Source organism: Amphiprion ocellaris, chromosome 15 (genome assembly GCF_022539595.1).
Source record: "Amphiprion ocellaris isolate individual 3 ecotype Okinawa chromosome 15, ASM2253959v1, whole genome shotgun sequence".
NCBI classification, from domain to species: Eukaryota; Metazoa; Chordata; class Actinopteri; family Pomacentridae; genus Amphiprion; species Amphiprion ocellaris.
This window is the reverse complement of record NC_072780.1, coordinates 4382108-4396754: the sequence shown is the minus strand read 5'-3', so window position 1 is coordinate 4396754 and position 14647 is coordinate 4382108. Positions and strand designations below refer to the sequence as shown.

Here is a 14647-nt window from a genome sequence, read left to right as displayed (position 1 = left end):
GTGAGCAACTGGACTGGTGCAAAGACGCTGCAATAACATGAAACAGGACTTCAGATACCAACTATTTTCACTTCTGAACATTTATCCGGCGGTATTGGTTGATCGATATCTATAAAATGTCAGAAAAAATACATAAAATTCTCATTGCAGATTTGCAAAATATTGTAATAGCTTTGAAAGTCAATTTACAGTCAGTTTAACTCTCATTTAAAAACCCAAAAGCAGAGAATGTTTTTAATTGATCAATCAAAGACTCGACTCCTCCGTTAGCTCCCCACTTGTTTCAGCTCCATAAAGGTCAGATAATGTGAAGTCTGGAGTCTTTGATGTGCTCATGAGACGAACATCATTCATCTGTAAACAGGCTGACGCAGGTATTAAACTGTATTTTCAGCAGCTGTTTGATAACATCCCTGCTTCCTCTCCTATTATATTGTGATTTGGTTATTCTCCCACCTTCCCCTCCTCATCACTCCTCTCTTTCTCCTCTTTTGTCTGCATCCTTTTCAAATTCTTCTCCTGCCTTGTGTTATCTTTTTTTTCTTTTTTGCTACCTTCCCACACCTATCGGTCTCTGTTTCTCCTCCTCACATTTCTCATCTTTCTATTTTATCGTGTAATCCCTCTCCTCTCCCGGTTCCTCAGCCTCGGCCTCTTTCATGCCTCCCCGTAGTCTCCGCCGCCACTCCTTCATTTTATTTACCTTCATTCTAAGACGGTTTTCTTGTTGTGAGCGCTCAATTTCAGCCTATAAAATTATTTCTTAACACTTAGAAGCAAGAGAGTAGCGAAGTCGGAGATTCTGTTTATTCACTGGTGCTTTGTGGGAAGGCCGAGAGTGTGAAATGTTAAAAGTACCTTTTACGTAAATTTGCAAGAGGATGTATTTATATACATACACATGACCAGAAATACAAGCAGAGATGAACAGAAAGATATGTTTTGCATTTACTGTCATTCTCAGTTCTGTTATATTTCTGTTTCTATGCACCCTCTGGACCCTAAGCAGTTCTCCTGTTACATTTTTACTGACTGTGGGTTTATTTTTCTCTGCACTAAGTCCTGTACCTCTATAGAGACCACGGCTAGAAATAGAGGGCACTCGAATGTTTTATGTGCAGCTGTAATGCCTTTAACCCTCCTGTTGTCCTCATTTATGGGCACCAAAAAATATTGTTTCCTTGTCTGAAAAAAATCCAAAAATTCAGCAAAAAAAATCCCCAAATTTCTGAAACTTTGCAAAACCTTCAGGAAGAAAATTCCAATAATTCCTTAAAAGTTTCCCTTGAAAGTTTTATTTAAAAAAAAAAAAAAATCCCCCAAATTTGGCAAGAAATTTCTTGTAAATATTTTCAAAAAATGAGTAAAAATCTTCCAAAAAAATCCTAAAAATATCTAAAGTGATTACATATATATCAGTAAAACTTGTAATATTTTCTTTAAGAACATTCACATAAAAATCTACCAAAATCCAGCGAAATTCGCTGGATTTTGGTTGATTCTTTTGTGAATGTTCTTAAGAAACATGTTTAACATTTCTTTTTTTCCCACCAAAAAATTTTCAAAAATTTCCCAAAAATGTTGAAAATGTGGACATCAGAAGTTTCACTGTGAAAATATATCTACTTTTTCCACATCCTCAAACTTTAAAACAGGTCAATTTTGACCTGCAGGACGACATGAGGGTTAATCGTTTTTTTTTTTTTTTTTTTTAAAGAGACAATCTAACTTAATTTCTTTGTTAATGATTTTACAAAAATTGACAAAAAATGGAATCAACATGGCTCACAATTTTCCAGTTGCCCCCAGATGTTACCAATACTGGAAAAAATGATAGTGACTCTACATATTATAAATATTTTTCTACTTATTTCATTTCTAATTTTTTCAAATATTTGTCTCCTATCTGCTCTATGTATGAGTCAATATATAATTGTGGGACTTTTTGTATCATAGTTGACATTTTTGCTGTTTTCAGGCCTAAAATCAACATTTAACCAAACCCCACAAGGCATTTTTACACAAAGATTCTTCTAAATATTATATATACAATTGAGTAAACCTGAAATTGAAAGTTAAGTATAAGATATTGTCGTAAAACTGTCCACACTTGACTCACACACTACTTTCTATTAAATAACTCAGAAAGCCTTGGAGTCTGGCCAGTCTTTTCTTCAGGAGGAAATGACATCATGTGGAGCAGGTCATGTGATTTGGAATTAACACACTTCCTTGAGAGGTGTTTTTGTAATGGGGAACTTAGCCGTGTCTCAGATAATTTGTTATTTTATATAAGATCTTGGTAGAAAATTAATCTAACTCTGGACAGAAATAAATGCTGTGACATTGCAGAAGCTGATCGAAACGATGCCACAGTGAATGAGTGCTGTACTCAAAGCTAAAGGCAGTCCAACAAAATGTTAGAGTGCGACTTTTTTTTGTAGTGCCGTGTATTTAACATCAAACATTCACACAGTACATTTAAATCTGAAGGTCGACAGAAACCGTGTTCGAAGAGTCTCAGCAGGACACATTTAATGGAAACTTCTCAATTTCTAAGAGAGAGAAGATATTAAATGCAAAACATGTTTTTCTGTTTGTTTGTATCTCCTGGTGTCCTTGTGTTCCTCGGCCTCCCACAGATCGGTGACTGAAGGCAAGAAAAACAATACATTGTGCAGCGTCTTTCACTTTTAATGGACCGACTCTCACACTGGTCTGCTTCTTGAAGATAGAAACTGAGATGTGCTGCAAAAGCTAACAAGGCAACTTCCCCCAACTTTTTCCTGCTTGTTTACTCTGTCGTGGCAGTTTTTGATCCACTCACCCAGCGAGATCTTCTCCCCAGAGTCGGCTGGCAGCACGAAAATTAGCAGGGTCATAGAAGACAGCAGCACGCACGGAATGAGCAGATTCAAGGCGTAGTAGAGCGTCCGCCGTCGTATTGTAACGACAAATGTCACATCAGGGTAGGGCTCCTTGCAGCACTCATAGAAAACCTCGCTTCTGGTACCGGGAACGCCTGGAAAAGCACGGACAGAAACTGATTCTACTGCTCTGGCTGGATGTCTTTTTTTAGTGCAGAAGTCTCAAGACTCACCCACTAGGTCCCACTCTCCATTGGGCATGTAGCCAGAGATGTCTGCATCATTCATCTGGAGGTCCAGCAGCCATCCATCATACGTCCAGGAGCCAAACTTCAGCTCACATTTCTGAATATCGAAGGGAAACCAGCGGACATCCACGTTGCATGTGCTCATAAAGATTCCTGAGGGGAACAGGAAAGGACAGGAGGCAGAGACTTAAAGCTGCACAGTCGATTGACTAAATGACAACACTGACCCCTGCAGCTTCCTGAACAGAGGTGACAAGGCAAAGATGTCTGTCCTGAATATTAAATTACCTGCTAGGTCACAATCATTCATTCATTTGGCGCTCTTTACCGGACGACCTTGTTTCGTTTACAGTCATGGGAAAAAATTATCACACCACCATTGTTTTCTTCAATTTCTTGTTCATTTTAATGCCTGGTACCACTAAAGGTATATTACCTGAAGAATACAATGAACATGACAACCAATACAGCTGATTCCATAATACTCTATGTCCTCTTTGACATGCTTCAGCTTCATTGTATTCCAGGGTATATAAGAGGTCATTTCATGTCATCAGCAGCACATGCAAAGGTCTAGAGTGGTTTTCTGCTGACATTTAAGTCGTAGCACAACTCACAAGTTGTCAGCTCTCACATAATGCCTAAAACTAAAGAATTATGTGAAGCTACAAAGGCAGCCATCTTGGCACTGGTGGAAATTGGCATGAGTGAGAGACAGGTAGCCAAAAAACTGAAGATCTCCAAGACAGCCGTTCATTACACCAAGAAAAAACAAGCCCAACATGGTTCTACCAAACTGCTAGCTGGTCGCAGCAGGAAACGTCTTTCTACCCACCAGATGACGTCACTTATCCGTTCCTGTCAGGAATCATCATCAGACCTCCAGGGACCTTAAAATTAGTGGACACTGTGGAGAAATGTGACTTGTTGGGCAAGGACAGTTGGAAAGCAACTTCTTGAAGCTGGTCTGAAGTCACATAGGACAGGAAGAAGCCCTTCATCAAGGAAAGGCAGTGGAAAGCTGGTTACTCTTTGCTGGGATCACAAGGATTGGACTGTTGATGATTGGGCTAAGGTTCTCTTCAGTGATGAATTCAGTTTTCAGTCGATGTCCACTCCAGCCAACTTACTGGTTAGGAGGAATCCTGGAGAAGCTACAAACCAGACTGTCTGCCCCTACAGTAAAACATGGGGGTGGATCAGTGACCATCTGGGGTAGTTTCAGTCTGGGTGGAGCAGGGTAAATGAACCAGGTCATGTTCTTGAAAAGTCTTCTTCATCAGCTGGAAGACTCTTTCTGGCTTCCAATGACTGGATTTTCCAACAAGACAATGCCTCTACCACACGGCAAGGTCAGTTAAAGCCTGGATGGAGAAGCAGAACATTGGAACCATGCCTTGGCTGCTCAATCACCAGATCTAAATCCAACTGAAAACCTGTGGAAAATCATCAAATGCAAAATGGAGAACCACAAGCCCAAAAACAAAGAAAATTAGTTTGAATTTATGCAACAGGAATGGGCTGCTGTGACAGCAGAACAATGTGAGAAGCTGGTGGAGAGCAGCCAAGACGCATGACTGCAGTCATCAGAAACTATGGTTATGAATCAGTACTAACTCCTGTGTGGATCATGGGACTAAAACAGACAGAAAAGAAAACATGGAATCCTAAAAGCTGTTTTCGGCAGTACAATTGCAGAGCTATTGATGTAGGAACATAAGTGCTTTTGGTTATTATCAAGAAAACCATGGAAAATGTGATATCAGCTCTTAAATTAAACTCTTATGAGCTATTTTGGTTGATATCATTATATTTGTCCAAACAAATGTACTTTTAGTTGTACCACGCATTAAAATGAACAAGAAATTGAAGAAAACAAGGGTGGACTAATAACTTTTTCCATGACTGTATGTCGAAAATGGTCCGAAAACTGCTGCATCACAACCAAAAGAGTGCAGGGTTTTTATTAACACCGTGCAGGTCTGCAGAGAGTTTACTGTTTGGAAATAGGAGGCTGAAGAAGTGAAAGCGTAGTCTAAATTAGAAACAACCTCCCATGAAAGAAGTGTCTATAAAAACAAACCAAACTTGGCAGCAATATTGTCACTCGCAGGTTCCGTATATTCTCCTCTGCAAACAAATGCTGCTCTGCCTGCACACACAGCTGTTAACTAAGCCTCGGCAACGGCAGAGAGCATCAACAGTGACACTGAAAAATAAGATTGTGCACAGCGCCGTAATCAGATTACCACTTTTATTATGCAAAATAAACGCAAGCGGCACACACGCACGTATGCATGGGCACAAAAATCATCACACTTTCCAACAGTGAAGCTCGCAGTGGTCGCTGGCAATCCGCAGCCCCTTAGAGTAATTACTAAAATAAACACCTTTAAAAGCAGAAAAGCAAAAAAATAATGCCGGTGAGGCCTTGGAGCTCTCAGAGACGTTCATTATGAGCCTGCCAACGTGCAAAGCAGCCCTCAGAGTTGAATGAAAGCTGAGTTCAGAGCAGAGTAAGGAGGTTAACAGGTTGAATGCTGGATTCAAAGCTTGAGGTTGATCATGAAAAAAATGGCACCAAATGTAGTAGCAGCTATAAATTTTCCTTTTATGCTCTTCTTGCTCTCTAAAACTTCCCTCATTAACATGGAGATCTTTGCCTTCGCTTCACCAGGATGATGTCTTTATAATTACCCCCGTTATGAGCTCCAAAGACACTAAATCCTAAACTCCACTGATTAAGTTAAAGCCGCTCTGCCCGCCTTTTTGCCCTCTCCTGCTCCGTGCCCAGAAATATTTCTGTAACCCGCCTCCCGGAGATGTGCGGTAACCTTGAAGCAACGCTCTCAAACAAGAGCACCTGAAATCTTTTCCGCAGCTCCGAACAATCTCTCGTCTCGGAGCACACGCGGCTCCCAAAATAAAACTCCATCATTCTGGAAACCGCCTCCCAAGACGACGTTACAAGACCTGGAGACAAGATTACCGCGCTGTAAATGTCACCCGAACCAGATATGAGCTATAAAAAAAAAAGAAAAAACCTGTTACACCTTATCTCCTGTTGTGCCATTAAGCTAAAACACAACAACACCTTTAAGTCTGCAGCCATGTTTGGACGGTTTGCAGCAGGCGCTCAGGATCCTCCACATCTGAATTATTAACCTCGTGTCAAACTCCTGCCACCCACAGGCCTGTTGTCTTTTATTTACTGACAATAACCAGCCCAAACACACCTCAGGAAACGCAGCCGGGGCTTGTGAGATCTGCTCATCCTTTTCTCCAGTTTTTCCTCCAACCTCTCCTCGATTTATTCCCACCAAAAAAAACCCACAGCTCTGTCTTAAAATTCTTTCCCCCCTAATTGGCTCAGATCCAGATCGCAGCATTAAAGCAGCGGTATTTACATTCAGCAGCAGCCTATTAATAAACATGGCCCCGCGGATAGAATTGATACTGTGGCTTTTTGAGCTCGAAGGCTTCGACTTTTACTTCAGAGGGCTATTTCGGCTCCCTCCCTGAACACAAGGGATTCGGTCTCAGACTACTATAATCTGGTTTATAAAGAAAAGACAGAGAAAACGCTAAGTAAAGACCCGTGAAACCTCCAGGGAGGCGTTATTTTCACAGGCTTGCACGGCTCTTGCGTTTGGGTTAAGAGGAAGCGAGCATCTCCTATTTATAGGTGTTACTCACAGCACTGGGAATCTGTAACTAGTGACTAACCAGGGATGCTGTTTTTGTTTTTTGAACACTTATAAAATATTAACGTCAAGTGTACAAACAGGAGAGACATGCCGAGATTGCAGAACGAGAGGCTGCACTTTGGGGAAATGAGGGAGAAAGGAGGAAATTGGTGGATGACAAGAGGAAAAAAAAAAGATTAGCAGCTCACCTGGAGGGAGATACTCAGCGTAGCCACTGGAGTTCACCAGAATATTGGTCTTAAAGGTGGAATCAAAGTCATCATCTGCACTGAGGAAGGACAGGAGAGGAGGTTATTTGTTGGCATGAGTGTGTTCTTGGGCGTTTGTTCATGTTTTACCTGTTGTAGAGGAGGATGTCCGGCGTCCAGACCTGATCTGTGGTGAAGCGAAGGTTTTTCACTCCCGGATGTTCGCTCTGGTTCCACTGGAGATAGTGGTCGAACCAGCTCTTTAAAACACAAACACACAAACAGTCTGTGAGCAGGAAATATAGCTGAACTCAAATAAAACAGATACAAGCCATATAATTGAAAAAGTAATACTCCTGTGTTGCTTAAAGTCTGAACTTCTTACTTCATTTTCTTCTCAATTTTAAACCCATGAAAGCAGAAAATTCATTATCACCCCAAAACATTCAGATCCTCTCAGGGGTTCTTACCATCCGGAGCCACATATTAGAGGTCAACACCTGGTTCTTCTCATCCTGCAAGACATTCACAACATCATTTAGCACATTACTTTTCCTCATTTTCTCTGTAAAGCAGTTTCCGGTAAGCAGGGAACATTCCCTCAGAATTTGGCTAACAAGTTCAAATCATGTTTTCAATCTGACGTTCGAAGATGTTTTTATCTTTTCAAATACATTCCTACAAGGTTAAATGTTGGCTGAGACACAATGCTTTAGCTGCAACGCCCAGAGGCTGTTTGGAGAATGTTCTCAGGGTCACAGATTGTGTTCAGCGACACTTCAGAAATGTTTTAAAGATGCTACTGAGGCGTGAGATTATATAAGATGTTCCTGTAATGTGATATAATAATTACAGCTACAATATTTTTCTAGAAAACATTCCCAGGATGTTTCATGATGCCAACAAAGGAAAGACGTTCTCAGTGCAACATTTAGAAAACAAAAAGAGTTTCGGTGTCATCACCAAACATATCCAGGTCAATATATAATTGCGGGACTTTTTGTAGCATAGTTGACATGTGATTACATTGAAATTGAAAGTTATTTCTAAAGATATTGTAGTAAACCTGTTGACACTTGACTCACACACTACTTTATATTAAATAAGTCAGAAAGCCTTGGAGTCTTGCCAGTCTTCTCTTCAGGAGGAAATGATGTCATGTGGAGCAGGTCATGTGATCTGGAATTAACACACTTCCTTGAGAGGTGTTTTTGTAATGGGGAACTTAGTGGAAAGTCATTTCTCAGACACAGATACAATTTGTTATTGTCCACATAAAATTTGATATATTGGCAAAAAAGAAATATCTGTCATGATTATCTCAACTTAATAAAAAGAACACAATCAAAACTATTTTTAAATCAGCTCACTTTATTATAGTTCAGCTAATTAGAAGGTGGTTGTTATTAAATTGGGATGATTATTTAGTTGACATCTTAGTGATATCCAGTCATTTTTTATTAATAAATGATTGCATCTATAATAAGTAATTATGGAATTTGTAAAGACATGATCATAATGAACATAAAAGACATTATTTTTTTTACTTTTAATAAAAATGGATACAAGATATAGGCCATGGACTTCAAAAGTCTCTTAATTATATATTGACCCATCCCACCTTGAAGAAGAACATTCTGTGTACCAGAAGAGAACTTCACACTTAAAAACATTACTAGAACTCTGCAGAACATCCTCATACTGTTTCAGGACAGATGAATTCTAAATGGGATAGAGAAAAATACTTTTTTATGTCCAATCTCAGAAATAAATGAACCATTATTTTAAAAAATCCAGCAGTTATCACTGACATTTTCATCATTAATGTCACAGTTTGAGGCGTAAACAAACAGAAGGCTCAACTTGGCACCAACTTAGATTTTTAATTTTTCTCGGGCAGGCTTATTTCCATCGGTTGCCAGTGAGCAAAAAGCTTCATAATGCATCTGTATTTTAGAAATCCATCTGGTTCTGGTGGTGAGCATGAGGTTGCGGACACCTACCACGTCCATGATCTGGATCAGACTGAGGGAGAAGACGACGGTCAGAGGGTGGGAGTCGTTGGCCACCGGCCGCTCCATCCGGTTGTAGTCCTTCAGGAGGTTCTTCAGCAGGTTCCTCTGGTGAGGACCCTGCAGCGACACTAAACATGCAGAAAAACATCTTTTAATTGTGACATCCAACAAAAACAAGCCGGACTTCGTAACAGAACGTCTTTATTTTCCCCTACAAAACTCTCTAAAGTCTGTTTCCCGTGAAGTGAATTAAAAAAAAAAAAAAAAAAATGACACCAGCGTTCAAGGAAAGCCCATCAGGGAATGAAATGACAGGATGCTTATCACATCTGAACATTTAGCCCCGAGGAACTGTACCTCCTTATCTTTAAATGCAGCCACGAGAACATGATCAGAATTTTAAAAGAAAGATACAAAGGAAAGATTGGGAAACAGGAGATTTAGTGATGAAATTAGCAGAAATGTAATCTTTTATCAGCACTTACTTTGACTAAGATTTGCAGATGGTTTAACAGATTTCTCAATCAGAATGAAATATTTAACATTAATATTAAAAAATCAACAAACAGGAGGAAGATTCGATCGGTAGAATCTAATTAGAAATAGTGGAGAACCTTATCAGGATATAATTGGCACTAATGAATGTATAATTAGGTTAGTTTGAAGAGCTTGGAGGTAACATGCATCAAACGCTGAACGAAGACATTTAGAAAGATTGAGAGAAAATGCAGAAATGTAAAGACAACCAGGCTTTATCCGATCTGAGCCAGAGATTTCTGCTATTTCTACCATTACAGGAGAACAGGGAGTGAAAATGTAAGATTTCCAGTGCAGCAGTTAAAAAGTAGGGATTTGAAAATGTGGCTCAATTCAGTTGGCACCCAAATACACTGCTGGGAAAAGCAAGAAGCGCTGTGCAGAGGAATGATTCAGTTAAAGAGGGAAAATATCAGGGTTCAGAGCTGAGAATATGACAGGATTAAGCCCCAGTGGAGCAGGGGCAGGAATGTGCAGGGTTTAATGCGAGGAGGTTTTCTTTCAAAGCGTGTCAGAGTGATGGAGAAGCCCTGGATGTTATTTTTGCAAACTTTCGCTTCCTCTGTGCTTCTGTCTGTGACACTTTTCTAGCCTGAAAAAAATCTCTTCTAAAGACCGTTTTGTGAAAGTTCAGCCGCTCTCCTCTCGGCTCTGTTCCATCCAGCCTCCTTTCAGCTCGGCTGCAGCAGCACGTCCAAAAGGCAAGATGGAAGAGCCGATCTATATGTGCAATTAAATTGATCTGTGACCGGTTTTCTGTGTGAGCTCCCCGCCTCCTTCCTTCTATTCTCTTACAGATTTTGACAGGCGAAGGCTTCTGGGTTGAGGAAAAGCAAAGATTTCTCCACATCTGTCATGCAGAAAAGGGGTCAACTACACAGAAAAACGCAGGAGGCAAGTAAGCAAACAGGTGAGCCGCACTTTTCTTCTACTTTAAATTCTCACTCCGGCACTCACTTCACATCAGATCGAGTGTCGAGCAAGAACCGGGCGACTCCTGAATTCCTGTTTAAAAATGAAATAATACAAATGCCGCTGCTGCTGCTGCAATCAGATTCCTGAAAACATGAGTGAAGAGACAAGAAAGACATGCAGAGCAGCCTCACCGTGGATCAAAGCGGAGAGAAGCAGAGCCGAAGAGTGCCACATCCTGGTTGGTTAGGAAGGAAAGCAGGAGGAAAGAAGGAGGCAGGAGAGGAGAAGATGCTGGAGGAGGAAGAGGAGGACGAGGGATGGATGGGGATGGATAGGGATGCAGGGAGCGAGAGAGTCAGGAAGCTGCTGGAAATCCTCCGGTCTGCATCCAGTCGGCATCAGAGGGAAACAGTGTGAGCTGGAGGAGAGGGGAGTGTAAGAGGAGGAAGAGGAGGAGGAGGAGGAGATGGTGGATGTTTGCTCTCTCTCTCTCTCTCTCTCTCTCTCTCTCTCTGTTTCTGTCTCTTCATGGGAGGTGGGACTAAAATGGAGAGAAAAATGCCAGCGATGGGTGTGAAAGGGGCCGAAGACGGAGCAGGAGGAGCTTTTAATTGCCACGAGTCGACCTTATTAAAGAGGATGCACGTGATTTTAAATGATCCTGATGGAGAATTGATTGAAAAAAAAAGTCCCCAAATAGGTCAGCAGAGGAGCTGCTTAGTGTGAATTTCGTGCTGCTTAGTGTGAAATTAGTGCGAATTTCGCTGGATTTTGGTTGATTTTTTTGTGAATGTTCTTAAGAAACATTTTTAACATTTCTTTTTTTCCACCAAAAAATCTTCACAGATTTCCCAAAAATATTGAAAATGTGGACATCAGAAGTTTCACTGTGAAAATATATATTTTCCCACATTTTCAAACTTTAAAATGGGTCATTTTGACCCACAGGACGACATGAGGGTTAATTGATCCTGATGGAGCTTTTAATTGCCACAAGTCGACCTTATTAAAGAGGATACACGTGATTTTAAATGATCCTGATGGAGAATTGATTGAAAAAAGTCCCCACATAGTTCAGCAGAGGAGCTGCTTAGTGTTGAGAAGTGAAAAATATTACATGCATTTTCAGTATGTGCATAAAAAAAACAAAAATCAATTCTAACCGCCCCGAGTATAGCTGCACTTTAAAGCCTCTTCGCGTCTGTTTTTTGTGCACAAATTGATCCCAAAAGTAGGTGAATCACTCATCTGCACCGAACTTCGGCTGGATTACCTTTAAAATCCTTATTAGTTTCATACTGATCCACGTCAGTTCACATATTCCCACTGTGTGTGTGTGTGTGTGTGTGTGTGTGTGTGTGTGTGTGTGTGTCAAAAATATATGGCAGTTAGTTCCACATATGATAACACACCAGGGTGGTTGTGGTCACGCACTGCTGGGCTGGAAACTGTCTGGTGAGTGTGTCAGGAGCTTCCCCCCACCAACCACTGCCCCCCATTTGTGAATCAGAGGGGGCAGATGGACTTTAATTGAGAAAGTGCTGGGCTCTGCAGGAGGGCAATGTTGGAATGTGCATAGCTAAAGCCTACTTCTCATTTGTTCTCGTGAAATGCTGATGCAAGGGCAGAGGCAGCGAGAAACTGAGGAGGGGGAGGGCAAGAAAGGAGGAAGAAAGAGTTGGACTGTATAATAGATTACCCTATTACTTCTACTGCCCTTCGGAATTGCCCCCCCTTCTCCCAGGCAGCCTGTCACACATCCCAGAACGCTCCCCGAGCTGCAGATTCATGCTCGGCTGCACACTCAGAGGATGGAGAGTGGCCCCCTCGGAGGCAAAAAGAAGGATGGTCCAAGTCACCGGTTAAAAGCAGGGAAAGCTGCACCAAGCGTGGAGCGAGGACAGTCGATGCGCCTCAGCAATGGATCATCACAGGAGAAGCATCCTGTTGCTGCTGCTGCTGCATCCCTGCAACGCTGCTGCACATGTCTGAGTTCATGTGAGAAGAAAAAAAAAAGCTCCTTGTGCTGTTATGCACCAAGCACCAGGGCAACACAATGCCAAAAACGCTTCATAAAATATCTAGATTGGAGGGGTGCTGAGGCGTGGGTGACATCTGGTGGTTTGGTTCTCCAACTGCACACCTGCTGGCTGGAGGAGAGAAGGAGGTGGAGGTGGAGGTGGAGGAGTTAACCCTCGTGTTGTTCTGTGGGTCAAAACTGACCTGTTTTAAAGTATGGAAATGTGGGGAAAAATGTATATTTTCACAGTGAAACTTCTGATGTCCACATTTTTAACATTTTTGGGAAATCTTTGAACATTTTTTGATGGAAAAAAAGAAATGTTAAAAATATTACAACATTCACAAAAAAAATCAACCAAAATCCAGCGAATTTCGCTGGATTTCGGTTGATTTTCTTAAAGAAAATATTACAAGTTTTACTGATAAATATGTAATCATTTTAGATATTTTTAGGATTTTTTTGGGAAGATTTTTACTCATTTTTTGAAAATATTTACGAGAATTTTCTTGCCAAATTTGGGGGATTTTTTTTTTTTTTTTAAATGAAATTTTTAAGGGAAAGTTTTGAGAAATTATTGGAATTTTCTTCCTGAAAGTTTTGCAAATTTTCAGAAATTTGGGGAATTTTTTGCAGAATTTTTGGATTTTTTTCAGACTCAGAAACAATATTTTTTGATGCTTGTAAATGAGGACAACAGGAGGGTTAAAAGTTTCCCTTAAAAGTTTTATTAAAAAAAAAAAAAAAAAAATCCCCCAAATGTGGCAAGAAAATTCTTGTAAATATTTTTTAAAAATTATTAAAAATCTTTTTTTTAAAAAATCCTAAAAATATCTAAAATGATTACATGGACATGTCTGACAAGGAAACAATATTTTTTGAGGACAACAGGAGGGTTAATTAACAAGGGAGAAATTGAGCGAAATGAGAAAACGATGAGAGTCGGCGCTATAAAGAGAGGCCTAATTAGGAAACAATAGCAGCAGGTGTGGGAAGATGAAGGCCTGTTTATGATGATTGGAAGCAAAGGAAGAGGATTATGACCATCATGGTGCCTCGGGTGACTCTCGGAACATTTCCTTTTTTTTTTTTAAACTTTTATTTCCTATTGTGATTGCTGGTAGCCTTTTTGCTCTAACCTGGCTTGGCTGCTGTCCATAACCCCCTTCTGTGCTAAATGCTGAACGGCGCCCCTGACAGTGCAGCCATCAGCCATCAGGGCTGCTGTGCTGTGTGTTTTTAATTACTCTGCTGATTGGATTAGGCCCTCTCCTACGCTGACACGTCCCCGCTCACTTAATAGGGTGTTATCGACGAAAGCAGCACATACATCCATTCGCCTGTGACATCTGATTTGTCAGAGTGGCTTTTTTTTTGTCTCTCGTCTTGAATGGAGTTCAGTAGATGAAGTTGTCTCCTAGCAGGCAGTTATATCCTGTCCCAGTTAGCCCTGGCAGTCGGATAAAAGTGGACTGTAATCCAATAAGGTTTCAGGGTGTGAAATTGAAGAGCGCTCAGTTCAACATCGTGTTTCTGGAATGTGGTCGGACTCACAATGAGCCAAAAATATCAAAATTAATGTAACAGAATCAAAGATATCATCTTTTTTATTCCACACATTTTTCTTTGTCATCTCTTAGTGTATCAGCCTCTACCTCTAAAGTTTGCTGAGGAGTTTTGGGGGTTTATGTGCCAGAATGTTTCTTGGATGAGAGCAGTGACCTTCTGGAGTCTCAACTGGTTTCCTGAAAGCTTCACACTGACTCTAGTTTTGCATAGCCAAACCATTCTCTAGTGCTGACACAGCGCTGTGCAGAATGGTCCGACTGCACCTATTTATCACTCTGCTATAGGGGTGGGAAAAAAAACTTGTTTGTATTTCTTTAAACCAATCGCAATTATTTTGGCCGATGCTAAGCCCAGGATGCAGCAACAGTGTCCCTTCAAAATACAGGGTCAATATATAATTGAGGGACTTTTGATGTCCATGGGATATATCTTGCATACATTTTTATTAAAAGTTTAAAAAAAAACTATGTTTTTATGTTCGTTATGATCATGTTGTTACAATTTCCATGATTGTTTATTATGGAAACAATCACATTAATAAAAATGACTGGATATCACTAAAATGTCAACTAAATAACCGT

The 14647-nt window shown here is 40.6% G+C and overlaps 2 protein-coding genes across 2 annotated transcripts in view; one reads left to right on the top strand and one right to left on the bottom strand.

Moving 5' to 3' along the window:
• chrna11 (cholinergic receptor, nicotinic, alpha 11) overlaps nt 1-10950 on the bottom strand; it is a 24439-nt gene extending 13489 nt beyond the window's left edge. The window contains exons 1-7 of the mRNA XM_023271273.3: nt 10669-10950; nt 9014-9153; nt 7481-7525; nt 7161-7270; nt 7011-7090; nt 3101-3268; nt 2828-3022 (exon numbers count right to left, since the gene is read on the bottom strand). Of these exons, the coding sequence (XP_023127041.1) occupies nt 2828-3022; nt 3101-3268; nt 7011-7090; nt 7161-7270; nt 7481-7525; nt 9014-9153; nt 10669-10711 (781 nt within the window). The 5' untranslated portion in view covers nt 10712-10950. The remainder of the gene's footprint in view (nt 1-2827; nt 3023-3100; nt 3269-7010; nt 7091-7160; nt 7271-7480; nt 7526-9013; nt 9154-10668) is intronic.
• Nucleotides 9335-14647, top strand: part of LOC111569244 (small conductance calcium-activated potassium channel protein 1-like) — an 18606-nt gene continuing 13293 nt past the window's right edge. The window contains exon 1 of the mRNA XM_055017807.1: nt 9335-10472. The gene's annotated coding sequence lies outside the window, so the exon portion shown is untranslated. The remainder of the gene's footprint in view (nt 10473-14647) is intronic.